Source organism: Stegostoma tigrinum, chromosome 41 (assembly GCF_030684315.1).
Source record: "Stegostoma tigrinum isolate sSteTig4 chromosome 41, sSteTig4.hap1, whole genome shotgun sequence".
Taxonomy (NCBI): domain Eukaryota; kingdom Metazoa; phylum Chordata; class Chondrichthyes; order Orectolobiformes; family Stegostomatidae; genus Stegostoma; species Stegostoma tigrinum.
In genome coordinates this window covers 4434163-4461988 of record NC_081394.1, presented here as the reverse complement: position 1 = coordinate 4461988, position 27826 = coordinate 4434163, and the positions used below count along the sequence as shown (strand labels likewise).

General features: G+C 52.5%; 1 protein-coding gene across 1 annotated transcript in view; it reads left to right on the top strand.

Annotated features, from left to right (window-relative positions):
- The window catches only part of cadm4 (cell adhesion molecule 4), a 198204-nt gene that overhangs the window by 158018 nt on the left and 12360 nt on the right, over positions 1–27826 (top strand). The window contains exon 7 of the mRNA XM_059641283.1: positions 20456–20632. Within this exon, the coding sequence (XP_059497266.1) occupies positions 20456–20632 (177 nt within the window). The remainder of the gene's footprint in view (positions 1–20455; positions 20633–27826) is intronic.

Below are 27826 nucleotides of genomic sequence, written 5' to 3'. Positions count from 1 at the left end.
TTGTATACCTCAAGCATATATGAACAGTTTCTTCTTTTCATTTCTCTATTTGTCCCTGCATTGTTTTTCACTCAGGGAAAGTTAGTGTCACTGGCTGGGCCCAGCATTTATTGCATGGTCCCTAGTTTCCCCCTTGAGATGGTGGGGGTGAGCTGCCTTCTTGAACTGTTGCAGTCCGCGTGCTGTGGGCTGACCCACAATGCTCCTTAAAGAGGAAATTCCAGGATTTTGACCCAGCGACACTGAAGGAACGGCGATATATTCCCAAGTCAGGATGGGGAGTGGAGGGGAGCTTGCAGGGGGCTGGTGTTCCCAAGTATCTGCTGCCCCTTGTCCTTCTGGATGGAAGTGGGTCGTGGGTTTGGAAGGTGCTGCCTGAGGATCTTTGGTGAATCTCTGCAGAGCATCTTGTAGATGGTACACACTGCTGCGACTGGAGCGTCGGTGGGGGGAGGGAGTGGGATGTTTGTGGATGTGGGGCCAATCGAGCCGGGGCTGCTCTGTCCTGGATGGTGTCAAGCTTCTTGAGTGTTGTTGGAGCTGCCCCCATCCAGGGGCAAGTGGGGAGTATTCCATCCCCCTCCTGACTTGTACCTTGTCGATGGTGGGACAGGGCTTTGGGGGGAGTCAGGAGGGGAGTTACTCGCTGCAGGATTCCCAGCCTCTGACCTGCTCCCATTGCCGTTATGTTTAGATGGTGATTCCATTTCGGTATCTTGTCGATGATAGCCCCCAGATTGTTGATAGTGACGCATTCAGTGATGGTAAACACCATTGAATATCATATGGTGATGCTTAGGTTCTCTCTTATTGGAGATTGTCATGACCTGATGGTTGTGTGGTGCGAATGTTACTTGCAGGAGGGTCAGTGCTGAGAGAGCGGGCACTGTCGGAGGGTCAGTGCTGAGGGAGCGGGCACTGTCGGAGGGTCAGTGCTGAGAGAGCGGGCACTGTCGGAGGGTCAGTGCTGAGGGAGCGGGCACTGTCGGAGGGTCAGTGTTGAGGGAGCGGGCACTGTCGGAGGGTCAGTGCTGAGTGAGCGGGCACTGTCGGAGGGTCAGTGCTGAGGGAGTGGGCACTGTCGGAGGGTCAGTGCTGAGGGAGCGGGCACCGTCGGAGGGTCAGTGCTGAGGGAGTGCCGCACTGTCAGAGGGTCAGTGCTGAGGGAGTGGGCACTGTCGGAGGGTCAGTGCTGAGGGAGCGGGCACTGTCGGAGGGTCAGTGCTGAGGGAGCGCCGCGCTGTCGGAGGGTCAGTGCTGAGGGAGCGCCGCGCTGTCGGAGGGTCAGCGCTGAGGGAGTGGGCACTGTCGGAGGGTCAGTGCTGAGGGAGCGCCGCACTGTCGGAGGGTCAGTGCTGAGTGAGCGGGCACTGTCGGAGGGTCAGTGCTGAGGGAGTGGGCACTGTCATAAGTGGTGCTCAATTTCAGTGAAGAGCAAGAAGCAGTCATTCTCCCCTCTACCTTGTATACAATGTTTAGTCCTCACCCAGTATCTGAGAGACAGAGATCTTGGTTCTCAGATACAGTGCTGTACATGATTTCTGTTTGATTAGATACGGCTAATGCACTTTGAGCTGAGGTTTTGGAGCTGGTGAGAATCCTTGACTGATGGCAACTTGACAGAATGATAAACCAGTCAAGTGACAGTCAGCACCATACAACATCACCAACAGATGGTGCAGACATCTGCTCAATGCTGGCATTAAGCAGAAGCAGTACCATCTGTACCACCTTTGACTTGGGAGACACTAATGTGAACCATGAACTGTTCAGAAAGCCAGCCCCACTGACTAATACCAATGCAGACTCAAATCCGTTCCATCTTCGTTTATTTACATGCTTCCTACCCTCCAGGAGTTCATGTACAACAAATAGGATCATCATGTTCCACATCCGAGATCATAATCCATCTGAAAGGCTCAGTGAGAGAGTGAGATTGAAGCTTCTCCCACACTGTCTGCATCAAACACTCCCAGAACAGGCACAGCACAGGATTAGATACAGAGTAAAGCTCTCTCGACACCGTCCTCCATCAAACACTCCCAGGACAGGGACAGCATGGGGTTAGATACAGAGTAAATCTGTCTCTGCACTGTCCCCCATCAAACACTCCCAGGACAGGGGCATTGGAATGGTTGAAAAACCAGGAATCATAGACGCCCATGCCTCTGCAGTACACTGCGCTCCCTGGAAATTGTATTTCAAATTGCTGCTCATTTTGCTTCCATCTCGGAATTTGATTTTCCCAGCAAATTGACATCTGAACCGTTCAGGTACAGACCAAGGCCTCGTGCAATCACAGCGCAAAGAACTATTTCTTTATTTTCCTTTGCTGTGGCTCACTGACCACATCACTATCATCCTCGGCCGTCTGCACACAGAACTGCTGCATCTACCTGGAGAGGCTGTGTCACTACAATTTACATTCATGTAGCAGCTATCGCAGAAGCACATGACCCAGTGCTGCCCTGTGGGAGGGACATTGGAGGGTAGGAATGCAGGGGGTAGGTACAGCGGGAGGCTACTCTGTCCTGTGAGCCTGCACCCCCACATGATTGCTTTGCAGCTAAACATCTGATCAAAAGCCAATCTCCATTTCTTGCCTTGTTGCCCTGGTGGTCTGTCCATGCCTGTATCGTACATTCTCGGTGACAGACCTTCCACAGCCCTCGATGGTGGACAATTCTACAGATTCACTCCCCTTTCAGTGAAGAAATTCCTCCTCATCTCAGTTCTAAATGTTTCCTTTGATTCTAAACCCCACAGTCATAGAGTCATACAGCATGGAAACAGTCCATGCCTAGCATAATCCCAAACTAAACTAGTCCCACCTGCCCGCTCCTGGCCCATGCCCCTCCAAACCTTTCCTCTTCATGTACTTATCCAAATAACTGTCCCACTTCCTCTGGCAGTGCATTCCACATGCGACCCACCCCCACTCTGTTAAAAAAAACCTTGCCCCTCATGTTATTTTTAAAATTTATTTTCCTCATGTGTTTAAATAGTGCCCCCTTGTCTTGAAATCTCCCATTCTAAGGAGAAACCACCTGCCATTAACTCCATCCATACCCAAGATTTCACACACACCTTCCCCACACAAGCCATTTCCCCTCACATTCCCCTCCCTCACATGGCATTACCCTCCCTCAATCGCCCTCCCTCCCTATATCCCCCTTACTCACTCATATCCGCGTCCCTCCCTATATCCCCCTTATTCACTCATATCCACCTCCCTCCCTATATCCCCCTTACTCACTCATATCTGCGTCCCTCCCTATATCCCCCTTATTCACTCATATCTGCCTCTCTCCCTATATCCCCCTTACGCACTCATATCTGCCTCCGTCCATAACCCCCTTATTCACTCATATCTGCCTCCCTCCCTATATCCCCCTTACTCACTCATATCTGCGTCCCTCCATAATCCCCCTTATTCACTCATATCTGCCTCCCTCCCTATATCCCCCTTACTCACTCATATCTGCCTACCTCCATAATCCCCCTTATTCACTCATATCTGCCTCTCTCCCTATATCCCCCTTACTCAGTCATATCTGCCTCCGTCCATAACCCCCTTATTCACTCATATCTGCCTCCCTCCCTATATCCCCCTTACTCACTCATATCTGCCTCCGTCCATAACCCCCTTATTCACTCATATCTGCCTCCCTCCCTATATTCCCCCTTATTCACTCATATCTGCCTCTCTCCCTATATCCCCCTTACGCACTCATATCTGCCTCCGTCCATAACCCCCTTATTCACTCATATCTGCCTCCGTCCCTATATCCCCCTTACTCACTCATATCTGCCTACCTCCATAATCCCCCTTACTCACTCATATCCGCCTCCCTCCTTATATCCCCCTTACTCACTCATATCCGCCTCCCTCCTTATATCCCCCTTACTCACTCATATCTGCCTCCCTCCCCTCCTTCACATTCACCTCCCATTACATCCCTCTACTCATCCTCACACCTATGTCACATCCCCTACCCCCTCACTTTGCCCTCTATCCATCTACCTCCAACCCACATTTCCATCCCTCACAATCTCCCTTGCATTCCCCTCCCTCCCTCTCCACCTCCACCCTCCGCCCCATCCTCATCTCTCCCTGACCACCTCCACACTGCGTCCCATCCTCCTCTCTCCTTCACCACTTCCACCCTCCATTCTATCCTTCTCCCTCCCTCTCCACACCCACCCTCCATCTCATCTCCTCCCTCCCTTACCACATCAACCCTCCGTCCCATCCCCCTCCCTCTCTCTCCTCACATCCTCCTCCCTCACATATCCCTCTTCCTCCTGAGGTCCATCAGTATCAGGGGAAGGGGAGCTTACAGCATGGAAACAGCTTTTCCGAACCAAACTAGTCCTATTTTGATTTGATTTATTGTAGTCGTGTGTACCTAAGCACAGTGAAAATCTTTGTTTCGCGAGCAGAACAGGCAGATCATGAGCAAACAAGGACACACAGATCGTAAGGTGATTAGACAGAGTGATGCATGCAAGGTTACACTGCACAGGAGGTGCACAAAGCGAGATAAGCATTAGATTTGTTATTAAATACATCCGTTCATCAGTCAGATAACGGCAGGGAAGAAGTTGTTTTTGAGCCTGTTTGTGCGTGTGTTTAGCCTTCTGCCTGGTGGAAGGGGTCGAGGAGGTCATAATTGGGATGTGATGGGTCTTTGATGCTAACGTTGGCTGCCTTTCTGCGGCTGCGAGAGGTGTAAAGTGGAGTCCGTGGATGGGAGGCTGGTTTCCATGATGGTCTGGGCTGTGCACCTTCTGTAGTTTCTTACGGTCCTGGGCAGAGCAGTTGCCGTACCATGCCGTAATGTACCTGGACAGTACGCTTTCTATGGTGCTTCTGTAGAAGTTGGTGAGGGACCTTATGGACCTTTCCTGAGCCCCCTGAGGAGGAAGAGGCATTGTTGTGCCTTCTTGATGGCTGCATTTACATGGGAAGTCCAAGAATGGGTTGTAGGCTATCCTCGCTCCCGGGCACTTGACAATCTCGACTCTCTTCACCTCAGTTCCATTGATGTAGATGGGGACGTGTCCTCCTCCTATCTTGCATGATCAGTTCTATTGTTTTCCCAACATTAAGAGACAGAGAGAGCAAGGTTACTATCAGTGCATCACATCATCGAGCCCTCTATCTCCTTTCTGTATTCGGACTCACCCTTGTTGGATATCCGTCCTACCGCAGTGATGCCATCAGCAAATTTGTGGATGGCGTTCGTTGGGAATTTGGCTACACAGATGTGGGTGTACAGGCTGGGAACACTGTGGGACGCCTGTGTTGAGTGTTGGCGCTGTTGTCTGTGCTGACTGTTTGCAGTCTGTGGGTCAGGAAGCTGAGGATCCAGTTGCAGAGGGCAGAGAGGAGGTGTAGGCTTCAGAGTTTTGAGATTGGTTCGGTTGGGAATACAATGTTGAACGCAGAGCTGTAGGCTATGAGACGGAGCCTGATGTAGATATCTCTGTTACTAGGGATGAAGGCAGGTCTAGGGAAATGGTGTCTGCTGCGGACCTCTTGCGTTGGTAGGCAAATTGCAGGGGATCGCGTCAGGGTGGGAGGCGAGTGTTGATGTGGACCATGTTCAGCCTCTCAAAGCACTACCTGGGCTGCGTTTGTCAGTGTTTGGCCCTTTGTCCCTCTAAACCTTTCCTGTTCATGCACCAGTCCAAATGTCCTTTAAACATTGTAACCATACCAGCATCTGCTGCAACCGCATTGGCTGTGTGTATCCCTGTGAATATTTTCAGTCAGTTTCAATGAGATCACCTCTCAATCTTCTACACTGTTAAGAATCCAGGACAAACCTCCTCAATCACCCCTCCAGAGGATGTTGAAGGAGGGATGCAATGGCACTGGGGTCGGCACAGAGGAGATTTGCCAAGGTGAGTTTTGAGAAGATTTGTAGCTCAGGTTGATGTTCTGGATGTGAGTTTGCTCGCTGAGCTGGAAGGTTAGTTTTCAGACATTTCGTCACCATTCTAGGTAACATCATCAGTGAGCCTCCGACGAAGCACTGGTGTTATGTCCCGCTTTCTATTTATCTGTTTAGGTTTCCTTGGGTTAGAGAAATAGAAAGCAGGACATAACACCAGCACTTCATCGGAGGCTCACTGATGATGTTACCTAGAATGGTGACGAAATGTCTGAAAACTAACCTTCCAGCTCAGCGAGCAAACTCACATCCATTTGCCAAGGTGTCGTCTGTGCTGGAGAATTTCAGTGATGGAGAGAGACTGCACAAACTGGGATTGTTTTCCTTAGAGAAAAGCAGACTGAGAGGGACATGTTATTAAGATGGGTAAAACTATAGAGATATAGACAAGAAGAAACTTTCCCTTTGGAGGGATCAATGACCGGGGAGTACAGATTAAAGGAGCAGAAGGTTGAGTGGAGATGTGAGGAAAATCTTTATCACTGAGAAGTTAGTGGGAATATAGAACTGTAGGTGTGGCAGAAGAACTATTTCGATGTGCACTTGTGATGGTGAGGTTGTGGGGCTAAGTGCTGGAGGATGGGATTAGAATACTTAGCTGGTAATTTTTGACCAGCACAGACACAATGGGTCAAAGGGCCTTTGAAGGTGTCATAGATCTCTATGATTCTATAACAGTTCCACAGTCCCAGTAATCAACTTGGTGATCCTGTGCCATATCTTTCTTGGATAAGCACAACAATCCTTTCGGTGAGGAGATCAAAACCGCATGTACTCTTAAGTATGGTGCCCTGTGTGACTGCGTCAGATATCTTTGCTGCTGAATTCAAATCCTTGTACTGAGGCCATCTTTCTGTTTGCCTTCTGAATAGTTTGCAATACAGGCATGGTCACTCTCAGGGATTCAGGATTGAACACACCAAGCTCCCGTTGGGAATCAACATTAATGGGGTGGCACGGTGGCTCAGTGATTAGCACGGCAGCCTCACAGCACCAGGGACCCAGGTTCAGTTTGAGCCTCGGGCAACTGCCTGTGTGGAGTTTGCACATTCTCCCACAGTTTGCTCCCACCGTCCAAAGATGTGCAGGATAGGTGGATCAGCCATGCTAAATTGCCCCACAGTGTTCAGGGGTGTGTGGGTTATCAGGGGATGGGTCTGGGTGGGATGCTTCAAGGGGCAGCATGGACTTGTTTGTCCAAAGGGCCTGTTTCCCCTCAATCTAATCTAAACACTTTCCACTGCCTCTCTGTTAAAGCCTTTTGTCAAAATGCACAGCCTCATGCTTACCTACATTATATCCTAACTTGCAGGCATTTACCCACTCACTGAAACCTGTCGAAATCGCCCAGAAGCCCCTTTATATCCTCCCCACAGCTCACATTTCCAACAGGTTTTGTCTCATTTGCAAACTTGGAACGATTACGGTGTCCCCAATGTCCGAAATCACTGATTTATAGCAGTCTTCAACCACTGATGCTGACAGTACTCACCGAAGACAGTCTGCGAATCTGAAAACAATTCATATATTTCATCTGTGCTTTCACCCAGCCCTAATTCCAGTCTAATGCTTTATCCTGAGTCCCATGTGGCACCAATGTTTGTGAACATCACTTCAGTTGAAAACCTCCTGAAAATGCAATACACCACATGCAGCAGTGATACTGCTGAATACTGCTGCCAAAGAACATTAAGTATTTGTCCCAAACATAAGGGAAAATGACACAGCACTGAGAGATCTGAATTGACGGAGGGTCAGTGCTGAGGGAGCACCGCGCTGTTGGAGGGTCAGTGCTGAGGGAGCACCACGCTGCCAGAGGGTCAGGGCTGAGGGAGTGGGCACTGTCGGAGGGTCAGTGCTGAGGGAGTGGGCACTGTCGGAGGGTCAGTACTGAGGGAGCGCTGCACTGTCAGAGGGTCAGTGCTGAGGGAGCACCACGCTGCCAGAGGGTCAGGGCTGAGGGAGGGCTGCACTGTCGGAGGGTCAGTGCTGAGGGAGGGTCGTACTGTCGGAGGGTCAGTGCTGAGGGAGCGCGGCACTGTGGGAGTGTCAGTGCTGAGGGAGTGGGCACTGAGAGATCTGAATTGACGGAGGGTCAGTGCTGAGGAAGCACCGCACTGTTGGAGGGTCAGTGCTGAGGGAGCACCACGCTGCCAGAGGGCCAGGGCTGAGGGAGTGGGCACTGTTGGAGGGTCAGTGCTGAGGGAGTGGGCACTGTCGGAGGGTCAGTGCTGAGGGAGTGGGCACTGTCAGAGGGTCAGTGCTGAGGGAGCACCACGCTGCCAGAGGGTCAGGGCTGAGGGAGGGCTGCACTGTCGGAGGGTCAGTGTTGAGGGAACGCCGCATTGTCGGAGGGTCAGTGCTGAGGGAACGCCGCACTGTCGGTGGGTCAGCTCTCAGGGAGCACGGCACTGTAAGAGAGTTGGTACTGAGTGAGCACTGCAGTCTGCAAGGAGCATTGATAGGTTCTCAAATGCAGAATTACGAGTAATCCAGGATGCCTATTTTGAAGGGGAGTTGTGGATACAGTATTCAATGCTGTTATTTGATCCTTCACAAAATCTGTAAATGAGTGATTGAATTGTCAATCATTACTATAGACTTGGTGAGATGCTGCTGTGCGAAAGGCAGCTGACAACCGATCAATGAGAATCTGATTCAAAAGTAAACAACTGGAGCTGAGTTTCTTTGAATTAGTCACTGGATACTGGATTAGTGCATCGAGCTCAGAGACCTGCACAGCCTTGGGGAGATTACAGCGAGACAGAGGGGATGTAGGGACTGTAGAAGATTACTGGGATAGGGAGGCAGTGAATAGACTAGAGGAGTTTACAGAGATAGGGAGGAGGAGTAGGGGCTGGAGGGGGTTACAGAGATAGTGAGGGGGTGTAGGGGCTGAAGGGGGTTACAGAGATAGGGAGAGGGTGTCGGGGCTGGAGGGGGTTACAGAGATAGGGAGGGGGTGTAGGGGCTGGAGGGGGTTACAGAGATAGGGAGGAGGAGTAGGTGCTGGAGGAGTTAACAGAGATAGGGAGGAGGAGTAGGGGCTGGAGGGGGTTACAGAGATAGGGAGGAGGAGTAGGGGCTGGATGGGGTTTACAGAGAACGGGAGGGGCATAGGGGCTGGAGGGGTTTACAGAGAAAGGGAGGGGCATAGGGGCTGGAGGGGTACAGAGATAGGGACGGGGGGTAGCGGGTGAGGAGATAGCAGAGATAGGGAGGGGTGTACTGACTGGAGGTGGTTACAGAGATAGGGATGGGGTGTAGGGGCTGGAGGAGATTTTAGAGATAGGGAGGGGTATATTGGCTGGAGGAGGTGACAAAGCTCAGGAGAGGTGTTGGGGCTGTCGATGTGAATAGATGTTCCCGACATGAGGAATATTGTGGGTCTGTTGGAGTTAAAAGAGTTAGGGTGCAGGTTGAGATGGAAGTGTAGAGAATTAAAATCAGGCAGTGAATGTGGAGCATGTGTTTCCTGACTGGGAATCAATCTCGGTCAATGAGGAACAGCGTGTGATTTCTGAACTGGATTAAACTAGGGTTGGTCAATGAAGCTTTTTTTTCCAAATTCGGATTACGGCTGATTTTTAATGAGGTCTTTTGATTTTGGTATTTGCAATTGTGTATAGGTGCCTGCCCAAACTGCCTGTCGTGTAATCTGATTTACAGAATCATATCTGCAGCAACAAACAACATTACATTTCATGAATATTAAACCCTTTCACTCAATTCCAAATATTTGGCAACACTCTTCACATTCCCACAGAGATGTGCAAGCAATTTAACTGTGATTTTTTCTTCTCTCTTTTTTTTCTCAGTTTATCACTAAACTCATTTTAACACTCTCGATGTACCAGAACCCAACAACAGATAATGTGCATTTATGTAGTACCTTCAATGTGCTGAAACATCATCAGTTTATTTCACAGCCTGGAGACCAAGCAGGATTGGAGTCCGGGCTCGTTGACACGACTATTGATGGGTGATAAAAATATGGTGAAGGATTTTCAAGGAAACGAAAGAGAGATGCTAAGGGAGAGAGAATTCCTGAGCTCTGGACCCCCTGCAGCTGAGGACATGGCACCCACATGGGAATTGGGGGATGCTCAAAGGGCTAGAATAGGAGGGGGTTACAGAGACAGGGAAGGTTGTAGGGACTGGAGGAGGTTGCAGAGATAGGGAGAGGTGTAGGGGCTGGAGGAGGTTACAGAAATATGTTGGGGCTTACAGAGATAGGGAGGGGCTGTAGGAGGTTACAGAGATAGATTAGATTAGATTCCCTACAGTGTGGAAACAGGCCTTTTGGCCCAACAAGTCCACACTGCCCCTTGAAGCATCCCACCCAGACCCATCCCCTATAACCCACACATCCCTGAACACTACGGGCAATTTAGCATGGCCAATCCACCTAGCCTGCACATCTTTGGACTGTGGGAGGAAACCGGAGCACTCGGAGGAAACCCACACAGACACGGGGAGAATGTGCGAACTCCGCACAGACAGTCGCCCAAGGCTGGAATCGAAGCCGGGTCCCTGACGCTGTGAGGCTGCAGTGCTAACTGCTGAGCCACTGTGCCGATAGGGAGATTGTAGGAGCTGGCAGAGCTGGTAGAGATGTTGAGGAAGGATTGTGAACAAGGATGAGAATTATAAAATAAGATGCTCTCAAATTGGGAACAATACAATAATTTGGGACTTGGTGAAACTTATGACATGGACAAGTGTCAAGTAACATTCATGCCACACAAATGCCAGGCAATAACTATCTCTAACAAGAGAGAATCTAACCATTACTCCTCGACAATCAATTGTGTTATCATCACAGAATCTCCCACCGAAAACACTCTAGGAATCACCATTGACCGGAAGCTCAACTGAACTGGCAATGTGAAGAACGGGAGGGGAGCTAATGTAACCCCATTTTTTGAAGAAGGAGGGAGAGAGAAAACAGGGAATTTTAGGCCTGTTTGACTGACATCAGTGGTGGGGACATGCTGGCATCTATTATGAAGGATGTAATAAAGAGGCTTTTGGAAAACACTGTGACAGAATCAGTCCAAGTCAGCATGGATTTACTAAAAGAAAATCATGCTCAACAATTCTTCCAAAGGATGTGACCAGTAGAGTGGACAAGGGTGAATCAATGGATGTTGTGTGTCTGGACTTTCAAAAGGCTTTTGACAAGGCTCCTCAAAAGATACAAGTAAGCAATATTAAAGCTCATGGAATGGGGGTAATGTATTGATATGGACAGAGAACTGGTTGGCAGACAGGAAGCTGAGAGTTGAATAACCATAATCTTTTCAGAGTGGCAGGCAGTGGGATGCTGTGGGGTTCAGGATTGGGACCCCAGCTGTTCACAATATTCATTTATGATCTGGACAAAGGATTCGAATGCTCAGTCTCCAAATTTGCAGATGACACAATGCTGGGTGTGCTGTGAGGGGGATGCTAAGAGGCTGCAGGAGGTGCCTTGGACAGACTGGCTGAGTAGGCACATACTTAGCAAATGCAATATCATGGAGATAAATAAATGCCACTTTGGTGGCAAAAATAACAACAGGATGGTGGATTATTATCTGAATGGTGGCAGTTTAGGAAAAGGCGAGGTGCAACAAGACCTGGGTGCCATGGTGGAAGAGTGGCTGAAGGTTGGCATGCAAGTGCAGCAGGCAGTGAGGAAACCTAATGGCACGCTGCGAGAGGATTTAAGCATCGGCGTAAGGATGTCTTGCAGCAGTTATACAAGGCTTTGGTGAACCATTACTATGTGCAGCTTTGGCCTCCTCGTCTGAGGCAGGACATACTTGCTATTGCAGGAATCCAGCAAAGGTTCACCAGACTGAGCCCTGGGACTGACATATGAGGAAAGACTGGATTGACTGGGCTCGCACTTGCCAGAATTTAGAAGAATGAGGGGGGAATCTCAGAGAAACATATACATTCCTGATGGGACTAGACAGGGTAGATGCGGGAAGAACATTCCCGATGTTGGGGAACTAGGGGGTCACAGTTGAAGAATAAGGGGTAAGCCATTCAGGACTGAAATGAGGAAGAATTTCCTATCCGAGCAAGTTGTGAACTTGTGGAATACTGTCCCACAGGAAGCTGTTGGGGCCAGTTTGTTGGATATATTCGAGAGGGATCTGGACATGACCCTTGGGGCTAAAGGGATCAAGGGGTATAGAGAGAGGGTGGGAATGGAATATTGAGATCGCAATATCAGCCATGATCATAGAGAATGGTGGGGCATGCTTAAAGGGCCGAATGGCCTACTCCTGCACTTATTTTCTATGTTTCTACATAAATACGGTGGCTACAAGAGCAAGTCAGAGTCTGGGACTCCTGCAGTGCTTAACTCATCTCCTGCCTCCCCAAAGTGTGTCCAGCACTCCCTCCCCCCACCGACGCTCAGTCACAGCAGTGTGTACCATCTCCAAAATGTGCTGCAGAAATTCACCAAAGACCCTCAGGCAGCACCTTCCAAACCCACAGCCACTTCCATCCAGAAGGACAAGGGGCAGCAGATACATGGAAACACCAGCCCCCTGCAAGCTCCCCTCCACTCCCCATCCTGACTTGGGAATATATCGCCGTTCCTTCAGTGTCACTTGGTCAAAATCCTGGAATTCCCTCCCTAAGGGGCATTGTGGGTCAACCCACAGCACATGGACTGCAGCGGTTCAAGAAGGCAGCTCACCCCCACCCTTTTCAAGGTGGGGGGGGAGGGCAATTAGGGACGGGGCAATAAATGTCACACCCAACCAGGGACACCCACATCCCATGAATTCATTCTGAGAGAATTAGTCTCAATATTTTCCTTGCTCGAGATGGTGTGTTGGAGAAGACAGCAAACCTTGCTCTCAAATGTCCCTCAATGACAGGGAAGATCATTGGGCAGAAATGTTAGGTGAGAGAGATATTAGATATTCTTAGCCGACACCAGATGCCATATGGTGAGTAACAGATCGTTACAGCAAAGGATTAGCTTGTACACAATAGGGGATTTATAAATGACTCACTGTTGAAAACAAACTGTCTTATCAACAGAACAGTATTTTCCCATGCATTCTCCTCTCACTGTCAGATGGGCTCCACCTCAATTTACAAAGGATTTTCAGCACACTAGTCATAGTCATGATGCAGAGGTCCACTGTGGGAGGGTCAGTGCTGAGGGAGCGCCGCACTGTCGGAGGGTCAGTGCTGAGGGAGCACCGCACTGTCGGAGGGTCAGTGCTGAGGGAGTGCCGCACTGTCGGAGGGTCAGTGCTGAGGGAGTGGGTAGTGTCGGCGGGTCAGTGCTGAGGGAGCGCCGCACTGTCGGAGGGTCAGTGCTGAGGGAGTGCCGCACTGTCGGAGGGTCAGTGCTGAGGGAGTGGGTAGTGTCGGCGGGTCAGTGCTGAGGGAGCGCCGCACTGTCGGAGGGTCAGTGCTGAGGGAACGCCGCACTGTCGGAGGGTCAGTGCTGAGGGAGTGGGTACTGTCGGCGGGTCAGTGCTGAGGGAGCGCCGCACTGTTGGAGGGTCAGTGCTGAGGGAGTGGGCACTGTCGGGGGGTCAGTGCTGTGGGAGTGGGCACTGTTGGAGGGTCAGTGCTGAGGGAGTGGGCACTGTCGGGGGGTCAGTGCTGAGGGAGTGGGCACTGTCGGAGGGTCAGTGCTGAGGCAGTGGGCACTGTCGGAGGGTCAGTGCTGAGGGAGTGGGCACTGTCGGAGGGTCAGTGCTGAGGGAGCGAGCACTGCTGGAGGGTCAGTGCTGAGGCAGTGGGCACTGTCGGAGGGTCAGTGCTGAGGGAGTGGGCACTGTCGGAGGGTCAGTGCTGAGGGAGCGAGCACTGTTGGAGGGTCAGTGCTGAGGCAGTGGGCACTGTTGGAGGGTCAGTGCTGAGGGAGTGGGCACTGTCGGGGGGTCAGTGCTGTGGGAGCACCGCACAATCTTTCTCACAACAGATTTGCTCGATCTGAATTCTACCCAGGAAATGTCTTTTCCTGTATCAAACAAAACATTGATGGATCAGGGGTCCAGCGCAGTGTCCTAGTTGGGTCAAAAATTAGCCCCTCAAAAAGACTGAGACAAATGAGCTCAGTCCTTAACAGCATGTTGTATTTTGGAGTTTCTTGTGTGCAAGTCGGTTTCTATTCATAATGAAAGAGAGAACTGGGCTTTGCATTCGGATGGGCCACTTGGAGGTCGGGGAGAGCTGCAGAATCCAGGCTACCTGACCATGCTCCAAGTGAGTAATGTGGAACGTGACAGTGGAGATTTGTGTATTTTCATCTCTGTCGGGACAAGTGATTCTTCTGAAAGATGGTTAGGACATTCATGACAAAGATTCTATTAAAGATCATAGATGCTATCTTGGAAAATAGTTTCAAAGCAGATCTTGCACAGGTGATGAATTGCTCGGAGGTGTTCTGTGAAGGTTAACATACTGTGAGAGATAATTGCTTGGAGATGACGAGGCCACAGACTGGGAGACAGCAGGAGACTTTCAAGCACTTCACAGAACTCATGACAGAGTTTACACACCCTACTTCATCTTGTCCTGCGGTCAAAGTCATTCCTTGACCATTTCAACGTCACTCACAGCCCCTGTCACCTCCTCCAGCCCCCTAAACCCCTCCCTATCCCTATAACCTCCTCCAGCCCCCGACGCCCCCTCCAGCCCCAACACCCCCTCCCCATCCCTGTCGCCCCCTCCAGCCCCCGACACCCCTTCCCCGTCCCTGTCGCCCCCTCCAGCCCCCGACACCCCCTCCCCGTCCCTGTCGCCCCCTCCAGCCCCTACACCCCCTCCCCGTCTCTGTAAACCCCTCCAGCCCCTCCCTATCTCTGTAACCTCCTCCAGCCCCTAAACCCCCTCCCTATCTCTGTAACCCCCTCCAGCCCCTACACCCCCTCCCTATCTCTGTAACCCCCTCCAGCCCCTACACCCTCTCCCTATCTCTGTAACCCCCTCCAGCCCCTACACCCCCTCCCTATCTCTGTAACCCTTTCCAGCCCCTACACCCCCTCCCTATCTCTGTAACCTCCTCCAGCCCCTACACCCCTTCCCTATCTCTGTAAACCCCTCCATCCCCTACACCCCCTCCCTATCTCTGTAACCCCCTCCATCCCCTACACCCCCTCCCTATCTCTGTAACCCCCTCCATCCCCTACACCCCCTCCCTATCTCTGTAACCCCCTCCATCCCCTACACCCCCTCCCTATCTCTGTAACCCCCTCCAGCCCCTACACTCCCTCCCTATCTCTGTAACCCCCTCCAGCCCCTACACCCTCTCCCTATCTCTGTAACCCCCTCCAGCCCCTACACCCCCTCCCTATCTCTGTAACCCTTTCCAGCCCCTACACCCCCTCCCTATCTCTGTAACCTCCTCCAGCCCCTACACCCCTTCCCTATCTCTGTAAACCCCTCCATCCCCTACACCCCCTCCCTATCTCTGTAACCCCCTCCAGCCCCTACACCCCTTCCCTATCTCTGTAACCCCCTCCAGCCCCTACACCCCTTCCCTATCTCTGTAACCCTTTCCAGCCCCTACACCCCCTCCCTATCTCTGTAACCTCCTCCAGCCCCTACACCCCCTCCCTATCTCTGTAACCTCCTCCAGCCCCTACACCCCTTCCCTATCTCTGTAACCCCCTCCAGCCCCTACACCCCTTCCCTATCTCTGTAACCCCCTCCAACCCCAACCCCCACAGTGTGTCAATCAGTTAATTAGCTGATTGGTTTGTCACTGATGCCGAAGGTCAACGGCCTGGCAATGAGCTTGTGATAGGTTCCCAGTTGGCAGACTCACTTACAAGGGTGAACAACCATTGGACAGCCTTCAGACTGATGGATAGGCAGTTTGTGAGGGTGCCTGCATTCCCCTCGGTAGTCAACACATCCGAAGCTTGAAGAAGGAGAGTTATTTCCCCCCGTTGATCACTGCCATCTCTTGCCAGGCACCAGTTACTGAGAGACTTTGTGGTTTGAGTATCTGTTGACCTGCCCACCTGGAAAAGCAGAGAGGTAGTGTGTGGAGAACAAGTTGAAGAACAGAAAATCTTGGCCAATTCAAAAGAACATCTCAGTGAACTGTGTGGATTGGTGCAATCAGACTGTGTTTTCCAAATTTATTTCACCTTTAGCCTCGAAACCAATGCTTTTTTTTGGTTAGTGCCTTTCTGCCTTGTGTGTGTGTGTGTGTGTGTGTGTGTGTGTGTGTGTGTGTGTGTGTGTGTGTGTGTGTGTGTGTGTGTGTGTGTGTGTGTGTGTGTGTGTGTGTGTGTGTGTGTGTGTGTGTGTGTGACTGTTTTTCAAGGATGTTCGAGTTTTAACCCAATGCTGCACAATTTTGGCAGCTCAAAGCTGTTTGCTTGTGATCTGAATTTAGTTTTTTTGTAAGTAACATTCCTTCTCGTGAGGACACTCAGTGCTTTCTGCTCACTAGATTCCAAGATTAAGTCATTGGCCCTTGCGATGATCCCAGGGTCAGCGAGGCTTGAGAATCTGAGCCAGCAAGGTATCTCACAACAGAAAGACAGCACTTCAACAGAAGCTAAGTGCTTTGGAGAGCTGAAGAGGGTACGGGAGGCGCTAGGGAAATGCAGAGCAGCAGCAAGCATGGAACGGGATTGGAATGAGCCTCGGTCGGAGCGGGAGGATCAGTGATTCTGAAATGCAGGAATGCTGTTAAACAGCTGCAAAAGAACAGTCCCAGATGCCTTGCTCTGTGTTGACATCCCAGAGATGTGACGATAATAAATTTGGTTTGAATTCACACACCATCGCCCTCTGAAGTCAGGACGATTAATACTCAGCACGAAGGGCGGTGGGGTGGGGTGGGGGAGATCAGAGAATGTGGTGCCTGGAGTCTTTCTGCTGTCGTGCTCCTCTGATGCTGCCTGGCCGTCTGTGCTCCTCCAGCTCCATACTGTGTTCCTCGAGCTCCCACACTGTGTTCCTCCAGCCCCACACTGTGTTCCTCCAGCCCCACACTGTGTTCCTCCAGCCCCACACTGTGTTCCTCCAGCTCCACACTGTGTTCCTCCAGCCCCACACTGTGTTCCTCCAGCCTCACGCTTTGTTCCTCCAGCCCCCACGCTTTGTTCCTCCAGCCCCCACGCTTTGTTCCTCCAGCCCCCACGCTTTGTTCCTCCAGCCCCCACGCTGTGCTCCTCCAGCTCCCACGCTGTGCTCCTCCAGCTCCCACGCTGTGTTGGGGGTTAGGGAAATTTAATGAAGGTGAGCACATTAAAACATCAAGGACGGGAACACAGATCTCTCAGCAAACAGACAGTGGACCAACCTCTGATAGACCTGTGCGCAAGAGTTCTCATTCCCCAGACAAGGGGTAATTACAGCGAGACGCTTCTGACAGATTTGTAATAGCGTGTCAATGAGGAAGTCGAGCCCATCTTCCCCAATCCTCTTTTGATCGCGTGCACCGGGATCAGAAGGCCAGTAGTCCATCCTTGGCCATTCAACATTGGAGTGTAAGTGCCCTGGCCCGATAACTCTCCGTGAAGAATCGGCCTAACTCTGCCTTCAGAAATATTCCAGGTGCTGTGCGCCCACCGTCTTTTCCAGGGGGTGGGGGAGATCAGAGAATGTGGTGCCTGGAGTCTTTCTGCTGTCCTGCTCCTCTGATGCTGCCTGGTCAATTGTGTTCCTCCAGCCCCACACTGCGTCCCTCCAGCCCCACACTGCGTCCCTCCAGCTCTACGCTGTGTCCCTCCAGCTCCACACTGTGTTCCTCCAGCTCTACGCTGTGTCCCTCCTGCTCCCCACTGTGTTCCTCCAGCCAGCACCCACCCCCCCCACCATGTGATATCTCTGACTCCAGCATCGGCAGTTCTTACTCTGCCTGGAGTCAGAGTCTTGTTCCATTAAGAGTGTTCCCATTGATCGCAGGCAGTAGTGAACAGATACTACATGGCCTGTCTGGTACAGGGAGGACTGAGGGAATGCAATGGCCAGGAGGCTGGAGTGAGGGGTGCCCCTCTATCTCACAGCCCCACTTTCGCTCTTCCTCCTCCCTGTGCCAATGTCGGGGGAGCTAACAGCTGTGCCCTCTTCCCCTCCTAATCCCTTTTGGGATATCCCCAGAATTCTTTCTGTCTGCCATTGGGTTGCAGGACAAGCAGCTGACTCATATAGTCTCTGGATTTCACCCCCTGCCCGGACAGGACAGATGGCAGGGGAGAGTGGGGGTCGATAGGAGCTGCTGGAGATCTAACTGGATGGGGCTGGCATGATGATAGTGTCCTGGTCTCTTTCCCCCCCCCCCAACCCAAGCACAGGGACTGTGCCCAGCCTGGCTTGAGATTGCCACCCAAGTCAGCTCTTTCTGGGTGAATACCCAGTTAGTGACCTCCTTCACTGTAGCGGGGGTTGGGGGGGGGGTCAGTGATGTGCTGCGAGGAATCTTGGGGGTTGGCACATTGTCTGACACTGCGTGTGCCAGGCTGTGGAACATTCCCTGCGATGTTGGAGCCTGAATCTTCTCCATTCTAGGCCTTTCCCGCCTCTAGCTGGGTGAGGTGTGAAGCGGGATATTAATTAGGTGGTTGAATGAACAATATTACCCCACCCCGATCCCACAACAATTTCATTGGCAGCTTATCATTGCCGCCAATGTAGTCTATTTTTATTTTATTTATTCATGGCATGAGGGCATCTCTGGCTGGGCCAATATTTATCGCCAATCCCTAATTGCCCAGAGGCGAGGCAAGCACACTGGGCATCTGGAGAGGAGATCTCGGGGTGAGGGGGCGATGGTCAAGTGTCTTATGGTCCTTCCGGATCCATCATCACCCAACCCCTTGTTCCTAGACAGATGTTCAAAATTGATCAAAGGAGACGCGTGATTGGCTGTTCTTGCTTGTGTCATCACCAGGGACAAACAAAGGTGGCTGAGCTTCAACCAACTGTTGGCAGGTTGGGAACCCAGGCTTTGAGGTGGCTTGTTCCGGACTGAGCTTCACAACAAACCCAACACTTAAAACCTGACCCCGGGTCACTTCAGAGGACAATAGGCCAAGATGCCCTGATGTTCGACCTTGAAGAGAGAGGGGGGGACCTTATCGAGGTTTATAAAAGCATGAGGGGGGGTATGGACAGGGTGAATAGACAAGGTCCTTTCCCCCAGGGTAGAGGAATCCAAAACTAGAGGGGCATAGGTTGAAGGTGAGAGGGGAAAGATTTAAAAGGGACCTGAGGGACAACATTTTCACACAGGGTGGTCTGGAGTGAGGGGATGAAATGAGCTGCCAGAGAGGAAGCTGGTACAACATTTAAGAGGCATCTAGATGGGTACATGAATAGAAAGGGTTTAGAATGAATATGGGCCAAACGCTGGAAAATGGGATCAGATTAATTTAGGACTTCTGGCTGGAGTAGATGAGTTGGACTCTAGGGTCTGCTTTTGCATTATGCAACTCTGTGACTTTAAGGGGTGTCTTAGGGAGAGGGGCTGAGGGGGAGCTGTTGTCTGGAGAGATTTAAGGAAGGTATTCCAGACTCAGGCAGCTGACGGTTAAGGGGGAGATTGAATGGTGGTATTTGGAATCACTTTGGAGGGGGTAGGATGTGGAAGTGGTTTCGATCGACTCGATGAGGAAGACATTGATGCCAGGGGCTGGAGGGTCAGTCACCAGAGGGACAGGGGTTGGAAAAGACCCAGAGAAGTTAGTGGGGGTGGGGCGGGGGAGGGGTGCAGGGTGGTGATGAGGGAGGGGGGGCTAGCATTTGTCTTTTGATGAAACCTGCTGTTGTTGTGATTTGGGACGTGCTGCCTGGAAGGGAGAAGCTTCAACGGGAACCTTCACCCAGACCGGAATGGGAGAGACCCTGGGACGATGGTGCAGGGCTTTGAGTCTCAAAGCTGGGGGCGGGGTGGGGGCACCTTAAAGAGGTTCATAAAATCATGAGGGGCATGGACAAGACCAGGGTAGGGGAGTCCAAAACTAGAGGGGCATAGGTTTGAGGTGAAAGGTGTACAAGGTAATGAGAGGCATGGATAGAGCCGATAGCCAGAGACTTTTCCCCAGGGCAGGATTGACTGCCACGAGGGGTCATAGTTTGAAGGTGTTAGGAGGAAGGTATAGAGGAGACGTCAGAGGGAGGTTCTTCACCCAGAGAGCTGTGAGCGCACGGAATAGTTTGCCAGTGGTAGTCATGGAAGCAGAGTCATTAGCGACATTTAAGCGACTGCTGGACATGCACATGGACAGCAGTGAATTGAGGGGAATGTAGGTTAGGCTATTTTATCTTTGGATTAGGATTATTCCACGGCACAATATTGTGGGCCGAAGGGCCTGTACTGTGCTGTACTTTTCTATGTTTTTTGTTCTATGTTCTAAGAAAGGGGGAAGAAGGGGCAGGGGTTTGGCAGAGCGGAGGTAACTGTGATGGGGGGAAAGGGTTGGATGGGCTGAACGGCCTCCTGCGGGTCAAATTTTGCGATGCTGAGACCACGTTTAACCAGCCGTTTGTTCTCGGCCTTTGCTCAGACCCACCGAAGTGACGTGGAGCCGTCTGAATGACACACTGCCAAAGCACACCGAACAACAGGCCAACCGACTGATCCTGTCGGCTCTCAGCTCCCTCGATAATGGCACTTACCTCTGTGAGGCTGCAAACGAGCTCGGCAGCTCAGCCGACCAGTACGTGCTGGTGGTTCACGGTGAGTGAGCTCCTGGAGGCGTGGGGTGGGGGGGGGGGGGGGGGGGGGGGCAAGGTTAGGGGTGTGTTGGATGGTGGAGGAGGACGGGAGGCACTCTCGCGGAGTAAGGATGGTTTTGGAGGATGAGCGGGGTGACCAGAAGTGGGGAAGGGGGCGAGAAAGGACTGAGGCGAGGGGGGGGGGGAGGTGGGTGGAGTTAGTTGGGACAAGGAGTGGGAATTAGGTGACGGGTGGGAGTAGGGTACGAGGAGGTAGGTGAGGAAGGGCGGTGAAGAGCAAGTGCAGGGAGAGGGAGGATTGAGGGGAGGAGTGGAGGAAGGAAGCAGGTGAGGAGGTGGAGTCGTGAGCAGGATGAGGAGAAGTGGTTGACAGTAGGGAAGTACAGTGAGGAGACTTGGGATGGGGGAGGAGGATGAGAGAGTGTGGCCTCATTGAGGTATTGGGGTATGGGGATGGAGCGAGGGAAGGAAGAGAGTGGTGAGGAAGTGGTGCAGAGTAAGGAGAGGGCAGCGGACTGAGCAGTGCTGGAGAGCAAGGGGGCAGCTGAACGAGTGGGGAGAAATTGAGTGAGGAGGAGTGGGGTATGTGGATTTTGGAGGGGGTGGGCAGCCTGAGGAGGAGGAAGTTGGGTTAGGAGGGAGTGAGGGGACATTACTGGATTAATACAAGGACAGGGTAAACTTCAGAACTTTAAGGGAAGACACTGGCTTCTGGAACTAGAGACATCTGGGAAATCTGGAGTGTGTCATATAGCAGGAAATGTTACACAAGCATGGAGGGACCCAAGACGTCTTGTGACTCCCCTGGCAGAGTTTGCAGGCAGTTCCTGAGAGGGCTGAACATCCCCTCCCAATTCCATGGATATGAGGCGGCACGCTGGCACTGCCACCTCACAGGGACCAGGGTTTGATTCTAGCCTCAGTCTGTGAGGAGTTTGCACATTCCCCCTGTGTCTGCGTGCCCATAGTGTTCGGGGAGGTGTAGATTAGGTGGGTTATAGGGGGATGGGTCTGGCTCCAGGGGTGTGGACTTGTTGGGCCGAAGACCTCGTTTCAAAACTGCAGGGGTTCTATGATTCGATGAATGCAATGAAATGGCTCTCACTGAGCAATTCTGTTGCCCCATTGGTTGAGTGCACATGGGCTGTGCACTGACCCCTTGTGTTCAGTGGTGTATGTACACCCAAGGCTGAGCAATGAACTGCGGCAGCAGCTTAATGGTGCAGATTGACCAGGGAGAGCATGGAGAAGGCTGAGGGCTAATGAGGCCCAGTATCTAATCAAAGGGTTTGAGATAATGACAGCATTTTATAGGGTTGAGGGAGAGGAACCCGTTTTGACCCTGTGGTCAGGGAGTAGATCCAGTTCGTGAAGCACTCCCTCAGCGCTGACCGTCTGACAGTGCCCACTCCCTCAGCACTGACCCTCCAACAGTGCCCGCTCCCTCAGCACTGACCCTCTGACAGTGCCCACTCCCTCAGCACTGACCCTCCGACAGTGCCCACTCCCTCAGCACTGACCCTCTGACAGTGCCCACTCCCTCAGCACTGACCCTACGACAGTGCGGCGCTCCCTCAGCGCTGACCATCCGACAGTGCCCGCTCCCTCAGCACTGACCCTCCGACAGCGCCCGCTCCCTCAGCACTGACCCTCCGACAGCGCCCGCTCCCTCAGCACTGACCCTCCAAAAGTGCCCGCTCCCTCAGCACTGACCCTCCGACAGTGCCCGTTCCCTCAGCACTGACCCTCTGACAGCGCCCGCTCCCTCAGCACTGACCCTCTGACAGTGCCCACTCCCTCAGCACTGACCCTCCGACAGTGCCCGCTCCCTCAGCACTGACCCTCTGACAGTGCCCACTCCCTCAGCACTGACCCTCCGACAGTGCCCGTTCCCTCAGCACTGACCCTCTGACAGTGCCCGCTCCCTCAGCACTGACCCTCCGACAGCGCCCGCTCCCTCAGCACTGACCCTCTGACAGTGCCCGCTCCCTCAGCACTGACCCTCCGACAGTGCGGTGCTCCCTCAGCACTGACCCTCTGACAGTGCCCACTCCCTCAGCACTGACCCTCCGACAGTGCCCGCTCCCTCAGCACTGACCCTCTGACAGTGCCCACTCCCTCAGCACTGACCCTCCGACAGTGCCCGTTCCCTCAGCACTGACCCTCTGACAGCGCCCGCTCCCTCAGCGCTGACCCTCCGACAGTGCGACGCTCCCTCAGCACTGACCCTCCGACAGTGCCCGCTCCCTCAGCACTGACCCTCCAACAGTGCGGGCGCTCCCCAACAACAAATCACTGAACTGTTGAGAATGGATGTTTAAATGAGAAACGTTTCTCCATGAGGTAGAATGCTATCAGTGTCGCTCGGGGTGATACTAAACTGTGTACCTCAGTAAATTTGGACCTGCTTTGGTGGGTCTGCAGTGGCGATTCAGCAGAATAAACACAGGCCTGTAAGATTTAAATCACACGGAGAGATCCCATAAGCTAGGCTTTGTAACTGCTAGAAATTTGAAGCTGAAACACACAATTGATTAAGAATCGTGAGGGGAGCAGACAGGAGTCGATGGAGAGAAATCTTTCCACTGTTTGGAGAATCTTGGGACCGCGGCAGAATTATTAAAATCCGACCGTGAGCCTTTAGAAGAGGGATTGGCAAGCACTCCCAATTCAGAGGCTGGGAAAATGTTGGCAAAAGACATCCATGAACGGCAATCAATGATAAATCCATCAGGTTGATGAATTCCTGTTGGCTGAAGGTGTTAAGTAATGGTGGGGGAATGGAGGTGTAATGTCACTGAGTTAGTGATTCCCAGACTCTGCGCTAAGATGACCAGAGGGTTAGATGGGGTGGACAGGGAGAGCCTTTTTCCTCGGATGGAGATGGCTAGCATGAGGGGACACAGCTTTAAATTGAGGGATGATAGATATAGGACAGATGTCAGAGGTAGGTTCTTTAGATTAGATTCCCTACAGTGTGGAAACAGGCCCTTCGGCCCAACAAGTCCACACTGCCCCTTGAAGCATCCCACCCAGACCCATCCCCCCTATCACCCACACACCCCTGAACACTACGGGCAATTTAACATGGCCAATCCACCTGGCCTGCACATCTTTGGACTGTGGGAAGAAACTGGAGCACCCGGAGGAAACCCATGCAGACACGGGGAGAATGTGCAAACTCCGCACAGACAGTCCCCCGAGGCTGGGATCGAACCCAGGTCCCTGGAGCTGTGAGGCTGCAGTGCTAACCGCTGAGCCACCGTGCTGCCCCGGAGAGCTACTCAGAGAGTAGTAGGAGCTGGGATGCCCTGCCTGCACCATTAATAGACTCACCCACTTTAAGGGCATTTAAATGGTCATTGGATAAACATATGGATGATAATGGAATAGTGTAGGTCAGATGGGCTTCAGATTGGTCTCACAGGTCAGTGCAACATCGAGGGCCAAAGGGCCTGTGCTACGCTGTAGTGTTCTATGTTCTAAGTCTCCAAAGGATTTTAAGCTTTCCACTCAGAGTTCCATCTCAGGAGAGTTTCGGCTTTTAAATTCGATGTAAGTTTAGTTGACGAGGCGAAACTGGGGAACTGAGCTTTAACTTCAGTAACGGTGACATTTTGAGGGTGTTGAGAACGCATTTGGTTGCCTGCCACGGTTTTTCAGGACAGAAATCTGGCATTATCACTCAACCTGACCCAAGACCTGCAGCAGTGTACCCATGACCTCTCAAACGGACCGGAAGGCGACTCAATCCATCATCATCCCACGAGAAAACCCGGGTGGAAAAACGGTACATCTCTGAAGTTAGGTCAGAGATTCGCCAAGATCTTACTAAACGTTAGAATAGATTTGAGAGGCTGAATGGCCCCCTGCTGTTTTGTAGCAGCCAAGAAATATCAGGACTTCAAATTCCAAACTGTTCCTTGTTGACAGCCAGGAAGAACCAGTGGGAGGTCTGCCTCGCACAAGTTCAAAATCAACTCATTTCAAGTTAAGATGGAAAGTTGGCACCCAGGGAACTGGCATAGCGCCCTTTTGGCAGTCAGAGGTGCGAACAAACAAGTGCGGCTTTCATACTGTTTGTCTTTCACTTAGCTTGCAATGCAACAACAGGATTTCGCATTTACATAGCCCCCTCATCAAAAGGCATCCCGAACTGAAAGGGAGGAAGACAATGGGTCAGTGAGTCAGGGGGATTGGTGACAGTGTCACACAACACGATGTGGGTTATTCTCGGTGGGAAGGTGGAATTTGTCTCCGTTACGGGCTGTTCTTACTGATGTCGAAGTCAGATGCATTTGCAGCAGGAACATTGATAAAGATTAGGGACATTTTCCATAAGATATGGCTACATTAGGCAGAAATGTCCTGGAGTGTTTGTTGGGGGACAGTGTAGAGGAGGCTTGACTCTGTAGTTAACTCAGTGCGATCCCTATCCTGAGACTGTTTGATAAGGACAGTGTAGAGGGCGCTTTACTCTGAATCTAACCCTGTGCAGTCCCTGTCTGGGAGTGTTTGATGGGAACAGTGTAAAGAGAGCTTTACTCTGAATCTAACCCTGTGCAGTAGCTGCCTGGGAGTGTTTGATGGGAACAGTGTTAAAGAGAGCTTTACTCTGTATCTAATTCTGTGCTGCACCTGTCCTGGGAGTGTTGGATGGGAAGAGTATACAGGGAGCTTTACTCTTTATCTAACCTTGTGCTGTCCCTGTCCTGCGAGTGTTTGACGGTGGACAGTGTCGGGGAAGCTTTTCTCCGTATCTAACCCCATGCTGTCCTTGTCCTGGGAGAATCTGCGAGGTTCTTTTATGACCTGAGCAGTGCTGTTTGACTCACAGATAAAAGGATTCTTATTGGATAAGAGACTGTAATCCCAATTGCTCTGAATATTCTCCAGAGAGAGGCAGCTGACCTCTACTGGAGATTAACGGGGAGAATAAAGAAATCAAGTTAAATCTCTTCGTCACAAAACAGAACAGGTTACTCAGATTTCCACGTTTTGCACATTCAATATTCACTGATCGTTTTCAATGCACTTCAGGAGTTCTCACAGTTGGTGCTGAGGAAGTATAACACTGCCGGAGGGTCAGTGCTGAGGGAGCGCCGCACTGTCGGAGGGTCAGTGCTGAGGGAGCGGGCACTGTCGGAGGGTCAGTGCTGAGGGAGCGCCGCACTGTCGGAGGGTCAGTGCTGAAGGAGTGAGCACTGTTGGAGGGTCAGTGCTGAGGGAGCGCCGCACTGTCAGAGGGTCAGTGCTGAGGGAGCGGGCACTGTCGGAGGGTCAGTGCTGAGGGAGCGGGCACTGTCGGAGGGTCAGTGCTGAGGGAGTGAGCACTGTCGGAGGGTCAGTGCTGAGGGAGTGAGCACTGTCGGAGGGTCAGTGCTGAGGGAGCCCCCCACTGTTGGAAGGTCAGGGCTGAGGGATTGCCGCACTGTCCGAGGGTCAGTGCTGAGGGAGCGGGCACTGTCGGAGCGTCAGTGCTGAGGGAGTGAGCACTGTCGGAGGGTCAGGGCTGAGGGAGCCCCCCACTGTTGGAGGGTCAGTGCTGAGGGATCGCTGCGCTGTTGGAGGGTCAGTACTGAGGGAACGGGCACTGTCGGAGGGTCAGTGCTGAGGGAGCGGGCACTGTCGGAGGATCAGTGCTGAGGGAGTTGGCACTGTCGGAGGGTCAGTGCTGAGGGAGTGGGCACTGTCGGAGGGACAGTGCTGAGGGAGTGGGCACTGTCGGAGGGTCAGGGCTGAGGGATCGCCGCGCTGTCGGAGGGTCAGTGCTGAGGGAGTTGGCACTGTCGGAGGGTCAGTGCTGAGGGAGTGGGCACTGTCGGAGGGTCAGTGCTGAGGGATCGCTGCGCTGTTGGAGGGTCAGTGCTGAGGGAGCGGGAACTGTCGGAGGGTCAGTGCTGATGGAGTGGGCACTGTCGGAGGGTCAGTGCTGAGGGAGCGGGCACTGTCGGAGGGTCAGTGCTGAGGGAGTTGGCACTGTCGGAGGGTCAGTGCTGAGGGAGTGGGCACTGTCGGAGGGACAGTGCTGAGGGAGTGGGCACTGTCGGAGGGTCAGGGCTGAGGGATCGCCGCGCTGTCGGGGGGTCAGTGCTGAGGGAGTTGGCACTGTCGGAGGGTCAGTGCTGAGGGAGTGGGCACTGTCGGAGGGTCAGTGCTGAGGGATTGCTGCGCTGTTGGAGGGTCAGTGCTGAGGGAGCGGGAACTGTCGGAGGGTCAGTGCTGATGGAGTGGGCACTGTCGGAGGGTCAGTGCTGATGGAGCGGGAACTGTCGGAGGGTCAGTGCTGATGGAACGCTGCGCCCTCAGTGCGTAGTATACCGGCCCCTGAGAGAATTGGCAGGGATTTGAGACTGATGTCTGATGTCAATTGCTCGCCTCATCTGGGGAGTGTCAACTACATTGAGGCTTCTCAAACTGGGCTTGGCAACGGCGACAAACCTTTGCGACAAACCTGGGAGATCTTTCTCATCTGGTTGCTGACCGAGGTCACATGGAGGTATTCAGTCTGGCATGTCACTGGTTCTCTGAAGCAGGAGTCTGGGCAAATTTTTCCACACTCGATTTCATGTTCCATTGGAACGTCTCTTTGCCAATTACACTTCCTCTAGAGCGTTGGCTGGCAGATCTGGGACACTCTATAGGCGCACAGCAAGATCACACACGCAGCTCATCTGCACCTCTTTTCATTCATCTCAGTTCAAACGCGCCCACCAGTTGGCAGCAGGATGCAACAAGAAGAGGCAGTGCAGAGGGTTAATATTCCAGTTTAAAGATGGCACAGCTGACAGTGCCCACTCCCTCAGCACTGACCCTCCGACAGTGCCCGCTCCCTCAGCACTGACCCTCCGACAGTGCCTGCTCCCTCAGCACCGACCCTCAGACAGTGCCCTCTCCCTCAGCACCGACCGTCCGACAGTGCCCGCTCCCTCAGCACCGACACTCAGACAGTGCCCGCTCCCTAGGCACCGACCGTCCGACAGTGCCCGCTCCCTCAGCACCGATCCTCAGACAGTGCCCGCTCCCTCAGCACTGACCATCCGACAGTGCCCGCTCCCTCAGCACTGACCCTCCTGACACCAATGACCTGCTGTAACTGATTGCTGCTGAAATGCTGCTCTGATACTGTCGAGCCATCCGTCTCCCAGCACCAACAACTAACTGCACTCATGTAGCGCCATCAACGTGGTGTGCCATCC